Source organism: Lemur catta, chromosome 19, assembly GCF_020740605.2.
Source record: "Lemur catta isolate mLemCat1 chromosome 19, mLemCat1.pri, whole genome shotgun sequence".
NCBI classification, from domain to species: Eukaryota; Metazoa; Chordata; class Mammalia; order Primates; family Lemuridae; genus Lemur; species Lemur catta.
In genome coordinates, this window is record NC_059146.1 from 16,018,862 (window position 1) to 16,038,498 (window position 19,637).

The 19,637-nt window shown below is 42.6% G+C and overlaps 1 protein-coding gene across 1 annotated transcript in view; it reads left to right on the forward strand.

Annotated features, from left to right (window-relative positions):
- Positions 1-2,044: 2,044 nt before the first annotated feature.
- Positions 2,045-19,637, forward strand: part of PARM1 (prostate androgen-regulated mucin-like protein 1) — a 74,586-nt gene continuing 56,993 nt past the window's right edge. The window contains exon 1 of the mRNA XM_045532824.1: positions 2,045-2,161. Within this exon, the coding sequence (XP_045388780.1) occupies positions 2,119-2,161 (43 nt within the window). The 5' untranslated portion in view covers positions 2,045-2,118. The remainder of the gene's footprint in view (positions 2,162-19,637) is intronic.

The following is a 19,637-nucleotide window of genomic DNA, read 5'->3' on the forward strand; positions in this document are numbered from 1 at the left end:
GCTCTAATCAGCAATTTAAATGAATTATTTTAATTAAAGAAATTATTTCAGCTTGATCCTGTGCGCAGTAAAAAGTCTTGGCAATTTTAACTCATTAGTATGTAGCGATCACAATCCTTTGAGTATCAAACCATCATCTTAGATATCAAAGTTCAAGTTGCACATGCTTTGCACTCCAGAAAGACTCCGTTAAAGTTTTGTTGAATTTCAATTGAATAAATTTTTCTGTGAAGTGGGCTTCAAAAACCTTTATTTCTGCCATAGAGCCACTTACTTAAATCTGTGTACTCAAAGGCCACAGTGCCTTATAGAATGTCCCTGCAAAACTCCATCTGTGTGTGGTCCCTGCCTCCATGACAACCAATATCCAGATGCAGAAATTCTTCATAATATGCTAGAAACCGGAAGGACCTTCAAGTCAAAAGCATTCCGAGAACATGTTTAACAGATTGAATTTGCAGTTTCTCTGGCCAGGGAGGACAGAAGGGGGATGGGCACTTGTTTGTTGTATTATTATTATTTTTTTTTAATTTCTCATTCTAATAGGAATTAATAGATTTACCAAGACAAAAGAAAAACAATACGAGCCCAGTTTAATCTGGTTGTAGAAGTGTGAGCCAAATCCACAAGCGGTAATGGTGGAGCAGGCAGGGGGACTGACCTCTCCACAGGTAAGGTGCCAAGGCCAGCTTCTGGCATACGAGGAAGAAGTGAGAAAAGAGCCTCTGGTATATGAAAAAGAAGTCACAAGGGCAAAAAAAGCTGTTCTCCAGAGCTACAAATTATACCAAGCAAATCAGTTCTTTAAGAAGGTTCGTTACCTCCTGTAGCTCTCAGCTAGGGGACAGTCAGGCTCACTAAAACAGGTATTGGGGGATAATCTGGCACTGATTTGACTGAGGTGTGAGAGCTGAGCAAATCTAAAGCGGAGGAGGAGGGAATTAAGTGCAAGGTCAGTTTTGATCTGCCAGCTTTGGAGAAGCTTTGGGGTCTGGAGAGGGTATAGGACAAAAAACGAGCCAGGTACTGGGCAGACGTCTTATCACCATTTGCCAGTTGTATGACCTTGGCCAAATACCTAAACCTCTCTCTGCTTCCATTTCCTCCACCTGAAAATGAGGATATATTAGTGCCCACCTAAAGGCCTTGGTTTATTCCTGGACGGCATGCTATCCAGCGCCTAGCACACAGCAATTCCTCAGGAAATGTCAGCCTGTGTTATTACGGGCCTGATGCACAAACTATTCTTACCAGCCATGTGATCTTGAGCACATTATCTTCTCTGCACCTTTATTTTCTCTTCTGTAAAATAGAATAATAACCATTCTTATGTCACAGGGTTGTTAGAAGCAGTCAACATACAACACCTAGGATGGCGCCTGGCTCGGTTATCCCACGATCAATGTTAAGCAGCGCTACCTTACATTGGTACTATTTCTTCCGGCAAGAGGCTGAGTAGGGCGACAGACATCCTGGCTCGGGCACCAGGAAGTGCAGTGGGGCTGAGAGTTTCAGGTACACGCAGGAATGTTCGGACAAATGAAGGAAAAGGTCCTCAATGCTTGGAAGGAAACGTCTGGCTCCCCAAGGTGACAATTAAAATAGCATATGGTCACCTCTTTAAAGGCTGTGAGCGCATGTAATTCAAGCTGAGCTGGATTGCCCAGGGCGGAGATCTGCTCGCACTTGTTTGCATCCGTAGTTGCCGGCGCAGCGCGAGCCGCTGCAAACAGCCGCGGAGCGCAAAGCCCGGGGCCCGCGTCCGGAGTGTCCAGCAGAGGCCGCTCTGGGCCGGGGCTCCGGGACCCGCGCGCGGCGGAGGCGAGGCCGGGCGGTGGCCCGTCGGCGCCGCGGGGCCGGGTGGGAGTGGTTTGGCGGCGGAGGCGGCCCCGGGCTCCGGCCGCGGGGATGGAGCAGAAGCGCGCCGAGCACCGCAGGGCACGCAGCTGACCCGGCCGCGCCGCGCCGGCCTCTCCTCGCCGCCGCCACCGGAGCCGCCCGCCGTCCCGGCCCCGCCGCAGCCTGCCGGGCAGGGGACCAGCCGCCCGCGCCCCGCGCGCTCCGCCAGCCCGCGAACTCCCCGCCGCCCGCTCCGGGCCGGCACCGGCACCGGGGACCATGGTCTGCAGGACCCTCCTCGCTCTCTGCATCTTCGCGGCAGGTACTCGGCGCCCGCCTCCCGGAGGGGCTGGGCTCGGAGCGGGCCGGGTGGCCAGTGCCGGGACAGGGGCAGGGGCTGGGGCCGGGGCTGGGGCTGGGCGAGGGAAGTAAGTCGCCGCGCGCTGGTGGCCCGAGTGGCGCGAGCCCCCGGGGCTGAGCGCAGGTGAGCGCGCGCTTAGGTTTGGGGTGGTCTACGCTTTGGGGGCGTCCTGAGCGGTGCTGAGCGAGGGCACGACAGGGTCCTTCCTGCCGCAGCCTGCTCCCGCACAAAGTCCCGCTTTGTGGAACAGGTGGCCGGCTGCGCTGTGCGTTCGAGCCCGGAGTGGGCGGCACTGATTGCTCCTCCAGGCTTCTCGTTCTTCGCCGGGGTCTCGGACCGCACCCTGCCGGGGTCTGGGACCAGACTTCTGGCCACGGTTCGACCCGGGAGGGACGAGAAAGCCAAGGGAAGTGGGCGGGGGGAAGGGGTCGCAGCTGGGAAGGCTTCCGCAGTGGCTGCGCGCCCGGCAGGGCTGGTTTGCGTTCCCGGGACTTGGCGGTCTCTGGTCTCCCGCGTCCCTTCCTGGTTGTGCTTGGGATGATGCTACGCTAACAGTACTACGGGCGGCGACCCGGGCCTCGGTCGAGATCGCGATCACCACTGGGGATTTGCAGGTCTACCTTGTGGCCCAGAGCCTCCCAAAGAAACTGGGAACTTGGCTGAAACTGGTATCCTTTCCTCCCCTCCCCCAGACGGCTTCCCCACGCGCGACTCGAGGCTCTTGGGACCACAGAGAGTGGAGGAGAATCTGGCAGGGGCCTGGGGAGACCGGAGCCAGCCGACTGAGCTCGGCGTGGCGGGGGCCGGGGAGAGATTCGGAATGAATCTTTGAGTCTGGATTTCGGGTACCCAGTCTTTCCAGAAAACTGTCGCCTGGCAAGGGACAAATGACTGTGGGTCAGGCACTGGTGGAAAAAAAATAGCCCGAGTGCGCGGCCACTGGCATGTTTAGTTAAGAATGACCCAAAGTCACGTAGCACGAGCCAGGTCATGTTTTATCCAGGTATTTCCCCCCTGGAGTGCCCTGGGTTCCTGTAATTGCGGACACAAGTCGTTTTCAATCCCTTGGGAAGAAGCTAGCGGTGTCCTGGCAGCTCACAAAGGATGGTACAGTTTTAAGGAAAAGTTTCCCAACTTAAGGCTGTAGCGTGGTATTGCCTCTGCTTGCTGAACGTCTGAGAAAACTCTCATTTCGCCCTGGTATTTTTGCACGGTTTGGAGACCCGTCTGCAGATGGTTCCGGAACACTCTTAGGCAGCTTTAGCTGTGGAGCCTCAGGGGGCCGGGCTGAGGGAGCCTGGATAGGGCAGATGTGACAGCCGGAGCCCCAGGACTGCGATGATGGTAATTAACTACCTTAGTACTCCCACCAAGAGATGCTTACAGAATGGCATGGAAGGTACCTTTACTTTCTCCTCACTGAAAATCTTTTCATAAGGTTCAAAACAGCTTGAATGAGCCAGGAGAGCCATAGGTTCGTTTGCTAATTTGATTTAGTGGCTTGTCTTATTTATTTATGTATTTACTTAATTTTTTTGATAGCTCTGGCAGTTGGCAAAACCCCAGGATTAACCCTAATAAGCAGTGAATTGTAGCGTCCCTCCCCTCCCACCCCCACTCAACCCCCCCTAGCCAAGGAGCTTAAAGGTTTTTTTGTTTTTGTTTTTGTTTTTTGGTCCACTCTTAACTGTTTAGCCCTGAGGGGAGGAGAAATATTGCCCTTGACTCCACCAGAGTGGGGAGGCTGGTGAGTCAGGGACTGGCAGAGCAGCCCTGTCCCTACCCTGACACAGGTCTCCTGATCAGAGTCAAGATGGTCACAGCCTCATCGTTCCGGGGCTCCGGAGACCCAGGGAGACAGACATACTGCCCTTTTCCCCTGGTTGTTTCTATGTACATATCCCAAACAGAGTGAAGCCAATGGAAGCTCCATCCTTCCCTCTGAGCTTAGTGCCTCTGAAGGAAATCTCTTTGGGGTCAGTGTCTTGTTCGAGCTATTTGCAACAAATTGTCAGAAAAATAATATTTTAAAAAATTGGCATAAATACTCGTGAGGTTCTTTGCACGCCCACGTGAGGTGCTTCCAGAATCTAAGCTATCATTCTCAAAGAGCAAATAGATGTGTTGGTCAAGAAGAAAGGGGTGAGGGTTCTTGAAATGAAAGTGGCACAGCATGTTTGTGCAGCTCATTCTAGAGCTCCCCTAGCAAAGCTCTGCTCTGCCAGACATTGTTTCTTTTTCTGTTTGCTTCTCCTTTTTTCCTCTAGCTTTAGAGGCTTCAAAAAACTTTCTGTAAAACCCTTAAGGTGATACTTTCTTGAACCAGAACAGGGTTGAGCAAGGGCCTATTTTTGTTTTGGCTTAACAAATCCTTTCAGTATATACATAGCATTCCCTCCAGCACTTGCAAATGTGCATGCGTTGTCAACAATCCAGCAAGGGTAGATCTCTAACTCTATTCACTTGTATTTTAAAAAGGAGGAAGAGAGAAACCTTAGACGGCCTTCAGTTCCCTCAAGGTTGATTGTAGTAGAAAACTAGCATAGCTATTTCACAAACCAATTCTCAAACACCTCTTTTTGCCAGTACAAGGCATGTAGAAGTACTGCCTCCAAATTCACATACAAGCCAGAACCTCCCAAGTTTGGCCCCAGAGCCAAGAAGAAAGAGAGGATGCCGGGCCACTGGGTAGTTTCCACCTTTATTCCTCGCCTGACCCCCTCTGCGTTCTCTTCCTTTACTCCCACCACGGTCATGGTCATTGTTGCCCTCTGAAGTTCTTGGCTCGATTTATTAAAAAAGTCCCTCACTGAGATCTCTGAGATATATTGCAACTTTCAAAAGGCCTTTTCCAAACACTTGAGCAGGACAAAAGGGAAACACACATAGGTAAGAGAGGCGCAAACATTGTGATCCTATTTTTCCTGCCCTGGGATCTGCCCTGTCTGTCCCTGGCCTCCCCTCAGGAAGAGTACCCTCCACCCCGTTACCCAGGCGTTCTGTGCAGACTCATTGATCCCTTGCTGATCAAGACCAGGAGAGCTAGATTACTGGTCTGCCACTCAACTAAAGGTCCTGTTTGTATTCTGGGTCCGGCAGATACCTGTTCTCTAGGTAACCAATATAAAAAAATGTCCTTAGACCCCACCCTACACATTTACAGTTCTGTACCTACTACAGGTCCTGATACATTTCAACACAGTAGCCTCATCACAGATATAGTAAAATAAGCCAGAAATGCGCACACATTTACAGGAACATGAAGATTGCCTATGGTTTCTTGGGGGGGGGGTGCTGTTGAAGAGTTGCTTGTATTCCTTTAGCCTGATTAACTCCGGTTTCCTGTAATCTGTGGTCATAGTCAAAGATGTACAATCTCCTTCACGTGAAAACTGACCTGAGAAGGTAGATGGACACGCTTCCTTGTGACCCGATGCATTTACAGAGGCAGTGTTTCAAGGTGGTAGGTACATAGATTCTGCAGCTAAATTGCCTAGGTACAAATCTAAGCTTTACTACTTACTAATTGTGCGATTTATGGCGAGTACCTTAACCACTCTGAGTTTTCTTATCTACTAAATTGGGAGACTCAAACCTCGTGAGGTTATTGAAAGTGTTAAATGACTCAATATACCTATAAGTATACAATGCCAGAGACAGTAAATGTTCCATAGATGTTAGCTGCTGTTGATGCTATTATTCTAATTACCAAAGTTTACTATATTCTGCATTGATTAGGTCATCCTCTCCAAAAGCTGAGTTTATATGTTTGCACTGGACTATGTAAATCAAAGATCTCAGCTAATATTTCAGTATAGTGCCAGCTGTTGCAGCAAACCCAATGTGCAAATTAAGAAAATATTCAGCCGAGCCTACTAAATGTCTCATTTGAAAAGGTTAATAATGTGTCAACTCAGACCTAGCACAACAGTCCAAAAAATGCTCAGTAACAAATAGAAGCAAAGGCTCACCAAAGACTTATTTCTTCCACAGAGACTTTTTGCAAACTGGTGTGTTTCAAAAACCCAACTCAGCTAAATCTTAAAAGTCAGGTCCCCGGAGCCACAAATCTGAGATAATTCAGATCAACAACTTAGGAAAAGACAGGTCATTGTATCTGAATGCTCCAGAATGGCACTCTTCAGAACCCAGAATCACCAGTAATTGCCAGATCTCTAATTTAACTTTAGCATTTGGCTCTGGTCTAATTGTGCTTGTGTTTTTATGAGGGAAGTATTGGCCAAGTATTTATACTATTTACGCACACTTTCTTAGGCAATAATTTCCCCTCAGGGGGTACTAGCACCCCACGGGAAACAACAGACAGCAATATTTTAAAAGTGTTTTCAAAAGGGATTGGCTGTCTTAACACCTCAATGAAGGAGTCTTGCAGTAGTAGTAACCACAGTTTGCTTCCTTTTGGAAGTATCTGATACTAAAATGGGGCATGTTAGTTTAGAAATCAAATTTATTTGCTTTGCTCAAAAGATATCAAATGAAGCAGTTGCTTGGAAAAATTAATCTTTCATGTAGAAGGTGGTGGCAGTTCTAAAAAGAGGTGGGCAGATAGTGTCTGCTGGATTCAATGATTGCTTTTTACTTGGAAATGCAGGACTAATAGATTACCATCTAGTTAATGTGCAAGCAGGCTGACTATAAAGGAAGACTGATTTGTGTATGTAGTACATGATGTTTCTTTTTTCAGTTACAGCTTAAATTATTTAAATGATGAGGATTGATGTAACATCAAATTTTCTGACATGTGGATCTTTAAATGTTCGTCATAACTCTTTATACCAGTATAGCCCATTTCTTTCACCTGTTTTACCATTGTTTATAAATTTTAAGACCCTTACCATTTTATAAGCAATATTATAGAAATAATTAAAACAAAATAGACAATTACAGTATTTTTTCCACATGAGCTTTTCATTGGAGCAATATGGCATTTCAATTGAAAAAATATTGTCTTAATTTTTCTTTGGCTGGTATTGTCAGATTTAGCAAATGAAAACACAGGTTGCCCAGTCAAGCTTGGATTTCAAATAGTGAATTCTAAGTATGTCTCATGCAATATTTGGGATATACTTAGATCAAATCTTTCTTTGTTGTTCCTCTTAAATTCAAATTCAGCTGGTTGTCTTGTATGATATCTGGCACCATTACCTTTGACCTTTCATCTATGGTTCATGTATGCAATGGTTTTGATACAGGACTAGCTTTAATTTGAATTCTGCCTCCTGGGGCTTTTAGGTGCCCTGCACCATTTCGTTAAAAATAATCTGTTCGTGGGAAGACATGGAAATTTAAGAAGAGCTTTCTTGGTGTTAGCACCTACATGGATTAGGAGTGAGAGGCAGCACTCACTCCAATGAAATATTTTGACTGTGATTATATAACCATTAACTATGTGTTTCAAAACAATTGGTGGGATTTCTGTAGCCTCCCTGAACTACATTAACTAACCCCTTTTGACCTTTACTTTTTTAAAAAATAGTATATTTTTAATGGTAGCAATGTTCTTGCATAGGAGCTGGGACTAGAAGCCTTCTAGAATCTAGCTGGCAGCTGATCAAAAAAGAAAGTTGTAATTAAAACTGAAAGCTTTGGATTTCAGTACTGTTTTGTGTGCCAGGATCTTAAGACATCTCACACAAATATTAATTATATAAGTTTTACATAATTCCTGCTGTATGTCTGTTGGTATCACTTGAAAGCTCTGGCTACATAGGACCTGAAGCAACATATTAAACAGAATTTTAAGGCAGATGTAAAAAAAAATAACTTTTAATCAATCAGACTGTGGTAGAAATTTGCACCTTTTATACCTAAGGCAAAAATCTGTGAATAACTCACTATTAAGTGGAAAAAAATTGTGGGAAATTACCAGGTGTGATATTTAGAAAACATGTCTAGTCAGTACAAAGATGAACAATGGAATATACCTTTGATGATAATATCTTCCATTTATTATATATTCCAAATTCTGACGCCTGACTTTCTTTTTTATGAACAAGGAAATAAGGACATGGGAACTTTAGTGCAGGTGTTGAACATGAAAGGAATTAAATGAGAGAAGGTTTTATTTATTTGATTTTTTGGACATGGTTGTAAACTTAGAGCTACTATTCAGACTTCCCATGGGTTAGAATGCATTATATTTCTGAAATGGAATTACTGGAATATATGTTACATTTTACATTGTGAGATTCTTTTTTATTATTATTTTTTATTTTAGCATATTATGGGGGTAAAAATGTTCAGGTTACGTATATTGAATAAGAAAATGACCTGCCCTGTCCAGATGCATTCAGCTGCATGGTTTGGCTCCATCAAGGAGGGCAGAGTGGCCTGGGGTTGCTCTCTTCCAGGCATCCTTCCTAGATTGCAGTTTTAAAGTCCTCCTAATATGAGCAGACTCTTTTTTAAATGCTTATATGAAGTGAAACAGAGCCCTGACATTTCTCAGGCGAGGATGAGATTTGTGTTATTTTATATGAGAAGCAGCGTGGTGTAGTGGCGGGGGCTGCGGAGTAAGACAGGCTGGCATGGAGTGCCAACTCTGCAACCTCACTTCCTCCCTTGGAGGGTTATGATAGTAGACACAGAGTGCCATGTGAGTAAACATTCGACCCGTGTCTACTGAGCATGTACAGCAACAGATGAAAGATTTATTTCATTTTACTTCATTCGCTTACCTGCCTCTCGCAACTAGATTGTAAGGTGCACAACAGCAAAAATTTTAGCTGTTTCGTTCACTGTTGTATCCTCGGGATATAGAACAGAGTGAGACACTTAGTATGTACTTAGCACATATTTGTTTAATTAATTTTGAATTGAGAATCTACATGTGCTAAACAAGGCTCTGGAGATATAGTAATGAACAAAATAGACAAAATTTACCCTTAGGGAATTTATATTTTTTGAGGATGTTGAATTTTGACTTAGTCAAAAGAAAATCAACAGTTGAATATCTAACAGTCATCTCAAACTCAGCATGTCCAAAACTGAGCTCCTGGACTCCCTTCCCTAAGAGGCTCCACTTGGAGCCTTTCCCATCTGAATGAATGGCAGCTCCAACTTTCTAGTTGCTCAGACTGAAATGAGTCATCCTTGAGTCCTCTTTTTCTCTCAACACCCCTCATCCAATCCTTCCAGAAAATCTATTTTCTCTGTCTTTTAAGATGTATACAGAACCTAACCACTTTCTGCCATCTCAGTTGCTCTCTCTCTGGTCCAAGCTGCTGCCATCTTTCTCCCGGAACACTGCAGTGGCCTCCTCTCAGATCTGCCAGCTGTTACCCTTCCCCTCCCAGGTCGGTTTTCTACATAGCAACAGTGGATCCATTGGAACTGTACCAGAGAATGTCACTGCTCTGTCCAGAGCCCTGCAATGGCTTCCCATTGCACTCAGAGGAAGAGCCAAAGTCCTCAAAGTGACCATCAAGACCTGCGTGAGCCAGTGTCCCATTCTTTCTTGAACCTGATTGTCTATCCTCTCCTTCGCTCACTCTGCACCAGCCACGCTGGTTTCCTTATAGCAGGCGGTGGCTGGTTCCTCTGTCTGGAACATACCTTCTCCAGATATCCACATGGATAATTCCCTCCCCTCCTTAAAACTTTTGCTCAAATGTCACCTTCTCAATGAGACTTACCCTGGCCAACCTCCTAAAATTTCAGTCTGTTCCACCTGCCAAAACCATATTCCCAGTGCCCCTTATCTGACTCTTGCCTCTACTTTTTCTTTAATTTCTCTCTCACTCCATCCCTCCCCTTTGCCCCTTGCCAAAACACAGCTCCAGGAGGACAGAGATTTTGTCTTTATTGTTTGCCATGTTTACCCCACAGTGCTAGAATACTGTGTGGCACATGAGAGTACTCAATATCTATTTGTTGAATTAGATGATTAAAATACATTTTTGAGGGCTGGCAAAATGTAGACTTTAATAATTCAAATTTTGCCTTAGATGACCCCAAAGTGAGACATTGGCAAACTTGCTATCAGGTATTTATGTGTAGTGTTTCCAAATAGCTTTAAAAAAAAAATGAGTCAGGCCTTTAGTCTTCATTGAAGATTACAAAAGCTAAACTTTAAAAATCAGCTATTTTTGAGCAATGCATATACAAAATGCTTCTTAAAATGTAAGCTTTTTTTTTTTTTTTTTTTGCCATGGACATCATTTTAAAATAGCTGAAACTTCATAAAATTTCTGTCCAGTTAAGAAAATGTCACCTTTGAGCTCAGCTAGGGAAGACAGTTACCTCCATTATTTGAAAATTTTTGAGAATTTTTCTGAATTCCTAAAAATAGCATGGTGATGAAAAGTGATTTGAGTCAAGGGAGAAGCACAATTTTCAGTTCCCCAGTAAAGTCTGACAAATTTAAGTAAATTCAGATGCGTTGAAGGTGTAAGTTTGTCACTAATAAACTCAAGAACAGAATAGGAGTTTTCTTGGCTTTAGAGACCCTGTGTTCTACCTTCCTTGGTGATTCTGAAATATGAATTATGCTTTAGCCTGAGCAAGAGATAGAAGGGATGCTGAAGTCTTGACTCAAATCAAACCTGTATCCTGGGCGCATGGGGAAGGGGAAGCACTTGTTACCTACACAGCAGGGATGACACCCCTTCACAGGGCTGGTGTTAAAGTCCCCCAGACTGGCCGTTCCCCAGCTTCAGCGTGCAACAGATACTCTTGGTATGCTCTGGCTTACTCAAAATAGGAATGTTTAATTATTTACTGGCTGCCAAAAAGAGCAGGAGCTTAAAAAATAGAAGCATACTCTTTGTGAATCCTTAGGGACAATAGTGAAATTTGAGATTATATCAGCTTAAGAGCAACCTATAAACAAACCATAGAAGGGGAAAAGATGACAATTTATATTAAAAACATTTGCCTTGCTGTTCCCTAAGATCCATTTGTCCATTCTTGAGGAGGGCAGGCTCTCAGCCATCTTGAGGTTCAGCAGCCTCAACTGTCATCAGAGGTGTGGCAGAGGACAGCAGCCCTGACCTCTGCTGGAGGCCAGCAGCGACCTGTGTCGGGTGTCGTGGGCGTGGTACTGGAGGACAGGTGATCACTGTCCCCCTCTCCTCCCAGAGGGGATACCGTGTTCCCTGAGTGAAATGGAAAACAGGGCCTAATTTCTCACTGGAAGGAAAAAGGGGACACATCAGCCAGAGAAGGGTTGTGGTGCCCAAAATCTCAAAGGCAAGTGTGGCTGCTGAGGCGGTGAAAATGGCTACGTCACTGAGACTAGAGTTTCAATTTGGAGACTTAACAGAAAGGGGGAAGTGTGGTTTTTGAGATGCAGAAATTTACTGCCAAATTTGTTGTTGTTGTTATTTATGTTTATTTATTTATCTTGTGTTCTATTTATTTTCTTAGTGTTTCATACTTCTTTTTTATTATTTCAGAATATTATGGGAGTACACATGTTTTGGGTACATAAATTGCTTTTGTACAGTTTGAATCAAAGTTATAATTAAGTGTGTCCACCACCCAGATAGTGTGCATTGTACCTGTTAGGTGTGAATTTACCCATCCCCTTTTTCCCCCTCCCACCTGCTTGATTTCTGTTGAGTTCTACTTCCACGTGTGTGCACATAAGTGTTGATTGATTAGTTCCAATTTAATAGTGAGTACATGTGGTGTTTGTTTTTCCATTCTTGTAATACTTCACTTAGAAGAATGGTCTCCAGTTCCATCCAGGTTACTGCCAAATTTTTGGTTAAAAAAAAAAAAAAAAGAAAAAACAGAAAAAGTTGTAAGTAACAGCTCTCTTGTAACAGTTTTAAAAAGTTGCATTGAGGTACTGATTTTTTTGATTTGTTTATTGTTATGGACGCTATAAAGATACACAGAAATGATAGACAAGAATGTACCTATCACCTGTCCAGACCTGATTCAGAGTCTTGTTTGTTTGTTTTGGTTGAGAACTATTTTTAATAAAAATAAATTGGAAACAGTGTAAATGTCTAACAATAAAGTGCTGATCAGATAAACCAGCATACATTCAACATTCATACTGGGCAATACCAAGTGACTGCTTAAAAGAATGAAATGGTTCATTATGTATTGACACGTAAAATGTATTATAAGTTTATATGTCACAGTATATTGAAAATGCAAGCTACAGAATAAAATGTACATTGTGATGAAACATTGAACACTTTATGTGTGTGCTGTGGAGAAAGGGGTTTGGGAGGATACAGTTGTTATCTTTGGCAAGTGAGTTTTGGATCAGTTTCACTTTCTCTCTTTCTCACACACACTCACACTGCCTGAAATTAAAAAAAAATAGTTTGTATTGCCTTTACAATTAAAAAAACTAGAGATATTATGAATAGTTTTGATCCCTCTTTAGCAACAATTACTGTGGCTATACTAACTGCTAGATGACTGTTTCATGCCTTCAAATCTTGCTTCAAAACTGGTTCTGATAAAACCCTCAAAAATAAGATATTAAAGAAGCAAATAACCTCAGAAATGTTTACAGATCATCACTGATGTAATGTGCAGGGAAGGTTCTGGGAAAGCATTGACTTAAAGTAATATTACATTTTTAAAAACCAGAATGCTGCATAAATCATTGATCAGGATGACCATCTTGAATAGTATTTTAAGGGGTTCTGAGCTAACTGATCAGTACTTAAAGACCTTTGTTAGTTTTTTAAATCTCTTCAGCATTTGTCACTTACAGGAACATATTATTCTAAGCTTTTCTAAAATATTATTCTAAGCTTTTCTAAAATGAAAGTTGCCATCTTAGATATTAAATAAGAAGAACAGCTCTCGGAAGAATATACAATTTAGTTTTCTTTTGGCAACATTAAATTTGTTATATCATCTTTTCCCTAAAATAATCAATAAAATTTGGTTTAGGCAAATGCTGGAGGATCCATTATTAATACTCTAGAACAGCGGTCCCCAACCTTTTTGGCACCAAGGACTGATTTCATAGAAGACGATTTTTCCATGGATGGGGGGTAGGGATGTTTTCAGGCTGATTTAAGCGCATGACATTTATGGTGAAGTCAAACCGCTCTGCTAATGATAACCTGTATTTGCAGTCGCTCCCAGCGCTGTTCACAGTTCAACCCAGAGAAGTTATATTATTTTCACTTCTAAACCATTTCATGAATGAACTTCCCCCTCAGATGAAATAAGTTATTAACTTAATCAATTATAAGTCACTTGTATTCAAGATAGCATTTGCTGTCACCACAAGCATTTCTGTTTGTTTACTTATTTATGAATTTACTTGTTACTCTTGGTGGTGGAAGGCTGGTTGAAACGCTTTAAATCAGATGTTTCTCAATCTGAGTACTGTAGGCATTTGGAGGGGGACATTTCTTCAACACGTAGAGATGGCATCCCTGGGCTGTGATCACCGAATAGTAGTAGCACCCTGCAGGCACTGTGACAAGCAAGAAAAAAGAAAAATTAGGAAAAAGTGAAAGGCAGGAAAGAAAGGAGAAAGGAAATACCTTCACATATCTCCAAACCATCAGACTCTTTGAAATCAACAGCCTAAACTAATGAGATTTTTAATGTCCCTCCTTAGAGCCCCACACAGAATGGGTTGCACTCAGCAATAGCAGTTCTGGTCACTCAGCAGCCTGCTGACTGGGGGAGGCCTCTAGAGGATTCAAGAACGTTCTGACTTGGACAGGGCTGGTAGCATGTGTGCTATTTTGGAGGCATGTGGCAGATTCAAAGGCACCATTTCACTTCTCCTCCGCCATGTTTAATACTGTATTGTTTACAACACTGTGCCTAAGGTGAGTGAGGTTGCAGGAGATGAAAATAGCCTCCCACTCATTGCACTGTCGAAATGATACCTTTCCTCTGTTTGTGTGCAGGGAGGACACGATCCACTTTCTAAACAGCATCTTTTTCTCAGTTCTGCATAAGGATTATTGGATGTGGGAACGTAAGAGATCACAGGAATCTTTCATGGAGAAAAGCAGAAATTGCAAAATTCTAGGACTGTGGATTTCTGTTTGCCAATGTGAAAAGTGTGTGTGTGTGTAAAATGTGTTTATATGTATATTTGTGAGTGAGATGAATGTTTTCCTCCTTGCCTCCTTCCTTCCTTACTAAAATAATTAGAAGATTTCAAAAGGGGGAGATCAAATAGCATTAGAAAGAATGTCTTTTTTAGGGAAAATTAGTATTCAATGGATACTCCATTTTCTGGAGTATCTAAAACTCACTTTGTCTCCCTATAAGTAGAATATTCTATACATTCAAGAGCCATAATCATATATATCCATCTCTTCTAATCAGTAACTAAGATATTTGTTAGGTAAACATGAACATTTATGTGTTTCTGTAGATAACCTATTTGATGTCCTTTTGGAATCATGCCTTTCCTTATAAGTCAGAGTGAAAATCAGCACTTGAAACTCTTTCCTCTGGAAAAAAATATAATTTCACTTATAAGAGATTGAATTATTTAGATAGTTTTGCTCACATAGGTAAGAAGATGGTTTTGCTTGCACAGGTAAGGGAAATATTCTAAGAAACATGAGAGATCCGCTGTCCAAAGCCTTTATTGATTTGAGTTATTCTTTAAGGAAACAAAAAATTAAAGTTCTGATACTATAAACAAAGCTCCTTGATGAGAACTGAGTTCATGCTGAGATAAAAAGTTACAAAGCAAGAGAACAGACTCATTATATTTTTTAAATCCCAGGGAGAGTCATTGTTTTGCCAAAGCAGTGTGGTGAGACAGCCTGGGACCCAGCATCAGTGCCCAGGAGACTAGGAGGAAAGAGCTTTAGAAGCTTTGAATTTTTTTCTAAAACAATTAAGATTAAAGGAGTTAATCAGGAAATCTGAGGTTATATAAGGGGTGAACAGGTCAACCAGCTCATATATCTGGTTTGGGGCACACGCTGGGGATGACCAGACTTTTCCACGGAAGATTGTGCCTTATGATAATTCTTCCAGAGTGAAAGAAGTGACAAGAAACATTAAAGTTTGGAAAGTGATCCCCATCACCACCGACATCTGAGAGTATCTGGGCCTCTCCAGAGACATCTGACCGAGGGAGGCCGATGAGCCAGCTGGGCTCCAACCCTGAGGGGCTGATGGGAAGAGGAAGTGGGTCACTTCTGGCGAAGCAGCTCGTCTCTCTTGGCAAGTCAAGCTGACTGATTAGGAGGCGACCAGCTCTATCACGACTGGTCTGGCCACCTCACCACTTCCTCTCCAAAGGTGACTCGGGCTGCAGCTTAAGACTTTATATGGTGCCTGAGTAGATCTGGAATATATCCTCTGGAGGTCTAAGGTTCAACATCCACAGTAAATTCTTTTTGAAATCAGTGGAAAGAGAAGATTCACTATTCAAGCAAGAGCCACCCAGGAAGAACCAAAAAACCCTTGGAGATGGAGTGTGAAGGGACAGGAGTTCTAGGGAAAAGACCCCATTTTTCCATGATTTAATCTGGACTGGGTCTTGAGTTTCTGGGAAGGCACAGAAAACTTTACTAGAGAGGCAGGGTTCATTGGTATGTGCCAGATGACACTTCACGAAGTCTTTGCTAGTAAAAGTGACATCATTTATCTTCTTTCTTAAGCCCTGTCTATTTTGGTCCAACTTTACCCACAGTAGCAGCTTGGATTTGAAAGGGTGCCTAAGTACTTCTGCAAGGTTTTTAACAACCTAAATTTGACCTGTGTTTGACTCACAATGCCCCACAAAAAATGCTGCTGTTTTGAAATTACACGGATAGCAAAGTGTAGTTGGAACCTTGCTATACACTCAACGATTCCAACTGCTCATTTTCTTTTCACTTGTGATGCTGATGGCCTGTTCTAGAAAACACCAAGCACTCCTGCACCTGTGGGAGAACAATTTCTGCTGGTTGCAATGACAGTGGAAAAATAACAGGTCTCGAATCCCATCTGCAATGGGAATGTTGGCCCTCTTCGCCAAGGCTCCTAAATGTGCAAATTATATTGTTTATGTGTTCACTTGATTTTATTTTTATAAAAATGCATTTTTCTTAGCATCAGACTTAACACTTGATTTTGCTTTTTGATGAGGAATTTGGCAGAACGTAGGCAATTAGCTGGGAGCTATGTAAATTCAGGAAACCTGATTAACAGTTAGATCAGAATTCATCTAAGAGTTTAGGCTTAGGCCATGGTGGGTAAAGTTTTCTTCTAAAAGTGTTAGGCAGTTTGGCTTTAAAAGAAGAACTGGATTAATTCAATGTATGCTTTCCTGCTATACAGCGTTTTTTCCCCCCAGTTTTCAAATCTGCAACCTACATTGTAGAGAGTAAGCTCAGTTATTTGGAGTATGTTAGTCACCGGACATTGCATTTATCATCCCTGTTAAATCAAAACAAGCTTATGCAATCTTAGGATATCAGGGGTACGGGAGGGGTGCACAGGCTGGGGAACATGTTTCCAGGTGAGACCATTTTTACAGACTTATGTGTTAGAAAGGGAACTGTATGCAAAAGAAATTCTATGATAAGATAGTGCATTTCCTGGAGTCTAGATTTGAATTTTTTTTTTCTAAAAGTTCAGAATCTTTCTCCCTACCGAGTAAACAAAGGACAGATATATCTATGACCAACAAGAAAATGACTGAGACTGAAGTCTCTTCCCCAGTTATAAATGTAGCCTACAACTTTCTATAAGAACATTTTTTGTGGACTTGCATTATTTTCTTTCCAGAAGAAAATGTGGCCTGATTCAAAACAGGGGGCCTGTGAAGAAAGATTTAGGACAAGAAAGGCTGTTGGTGTTACCTAAGTCTTATTGGCTTTTTGCAAATTCCATAGAAACTGAAGCACAGTAATTATTCTAGTATCTTTTGCCAACGTTGAACCTTTTTCTTAAGTAGGTCTATGACATTAAGTAGCTGGCAGAGATATTTTTATGATCAGGCTGTACCGAAGGCACTGGGAGATGCATGATTCATGTATTTTGATTTTGTCTTCTAAGAGATTTACATCTGGGCATAAATACATAAACTAATAGAGAGTGGTTTGCCAGGACAAAGGAAAGAATCACTCAAGTTCAGCCACTGTGGTTGTATCACCATAGTGGGGGAGGAGCAGCTCAGACAAGTTCTCATAATAGATGTGCCAAGAACTTGGGTTTGGGGGCCCACGACCCTGCTTTTGAATTCCAACTGTGCCAGATAGCAGGCAAGAGAAGAGGGAACTGCCATTTATTAACTAACAAGGTGCCAGCCATTGTGGTAGGCACTTTACAGACATTTTCGTATTCAACTACACAACAGCCCTGGAAGGTTGGTACTATTGGTCTCCATTTTCAAATGAGAAAACAAGAGATTTAATGCTCGAAGCTACCAGCTCCTAAATTTGAACTCAGATTGCTCTGCCGTTAAATCCACGCTGTTTCTATTATTCAGCACTTCTTGTCTGGGCACTAAGTTTACCTTTTAGGATTGTTAGATTGTAAGAGATTAATTTACCCAGAACAATCTTAATATACAGGAGGCCTTGGATAAATAGTATTTTTCTTCCTACACTTTGTTCTGGTAATACCTCTGATTTTGTTGTTTGTTAGGTTGACTGATGAGAGGTTTTTTGGTTTTGTTTTTTTGTTTGTTTTGTTTTGTTTTAAGATTTGGGCCTACCTCAGCGTTTTCTAAGATGCAGAAGCAAAATGATGACTCAGAAGAGAAGGGCCAGTGTGACTTTAGAAGACCAGAAGAGTCAGAATAACATTTTATTCTTCCATCATTTGTCTAGGGTAAAGAGCTGCAGGCAGGGAATGGAGCGGTGCTGTTCTGTCCGTTGAGAGATCATATATAGCATTACCAGGTGTCTCCTTAGCTGTGCAGCAAGGCCTTTGCAAACAGTTTAGTATCCCTTCCTTAAGTAACTGCAGTCTGTTGCTTTGTGGAAGGTTTGAAGCTAGACAACAGCCAAGCTGCACCCTAACAGGCCTGCAGTATTCCAAGCAGCCTCTGTCATTGTAGGCAGGTAGCCCAGAGTGCTGCCCAAGCCTGGTGCATGGTAGAGAATGTGCAGAGAACTTCTCCAGAATTGGTAGGAAGGGGCAGTATTTTCTTGCCTATAAAGACCAGACTGCTCACAGAGAGGCTTGGGAAGAACTATTTGTCATAGAAACAGCGATTGCTTGTTTGTATTTATTTATTTATTTTACCTTGCTCCCTGCCTAAAGGCACTGGAGCTCTCTGCTTGCAGATAATGAAAGGCATCTAAAAGTGCATGTTCCAAGAACCAAGGAAAGCATCTAGATAAGCTGGAGTGGTTGGAAAGGCTGGCAACTGAATCTTAGAAACATATTTTGATATTTTCATTCAGCAGACATTGACTCAGTGCCATCTTTGAACTGGGGATATACAAAAATGATTCAGGCACAGCCTTCATCTTGAACATACCAACAGTCTGGTAAATATCTGTTGAATTAAAACAAATAAATAAAAGAAAAACTCTATTAATGGATAGTGTCTAGCTGCTTTGGCAACTAAACACAAAGAATAATTTTTTATTGAGTGAGTGAGAACTCTAGTTTAATATCTACTTGTCTGGGAAGTTTAGGAAATGGTTTTGCCTAATGACCATTTAGGACTAGAGAGGGAGTGAGTGGCAAACAACTAAAGCAAAGTATTTAGTGAATTTGTGATACCTTGCGAATGTGACTGTTAAGAAAGTCAAATGTTGGACATTTGAGCAAAGTAAGCTCCTACTCAGCCATCCCACCTCCCAGATTCCAGGGGAAAGACAATTGCCTTAACTCTCCACTTCATCTTGCATGAGTGGACATTGTCCTAACGTCACTTCTTGCTGCTAAATTGTGAGTAGAAAAGTATTTAATGCACTTTATTTTGTGTAAAGGAAAAAGAGTGATTTGTGATTGAAAAACTATTTCTTGTTTATTATCCCCGGGCACCTTCTGTGCAGATAGTCCTCGGGAGGTCTTTTGCTAACTAGATGGGTGTGCAGATGTATAGGAGGAGAGGGGGGAAACTGGGGCACAGGTGGGTTGGAGCTGGTGGATTTCAGAAGCTGCCTGGGCAAGTTGAGGATACAATGGCTGGCCTTCTTTTGTAAGAAAGGGGAAAACCTGATATTAGGGGGATTTTCATTGTGCTCTGTTATATGCCACAAAACTTCCTCCTCCTTCCCCTCCCCCTCCTTCCAGCATGAAATGTTTGGTAAAATTCCCCATTAATGCCTTGAGTAGTGGGTTTCACTTTGGACAGCAATGGAATTTGATGAGTCCTGCTCTGAGATTGGTGAGAAAAGGCTACCGCATTGGGTATCTGCAGAAGAATCAAAAGTCATCACAAAAACATGACCCTGTGATGAGGACACTTCACTTCCACGGTATTCTTTCTAAAAACTCATAGCCCCCATCTAAGCATAAGAAAAGCATCAGACAAACTCAGACTGGGGACATTATAGTCGATACCTGA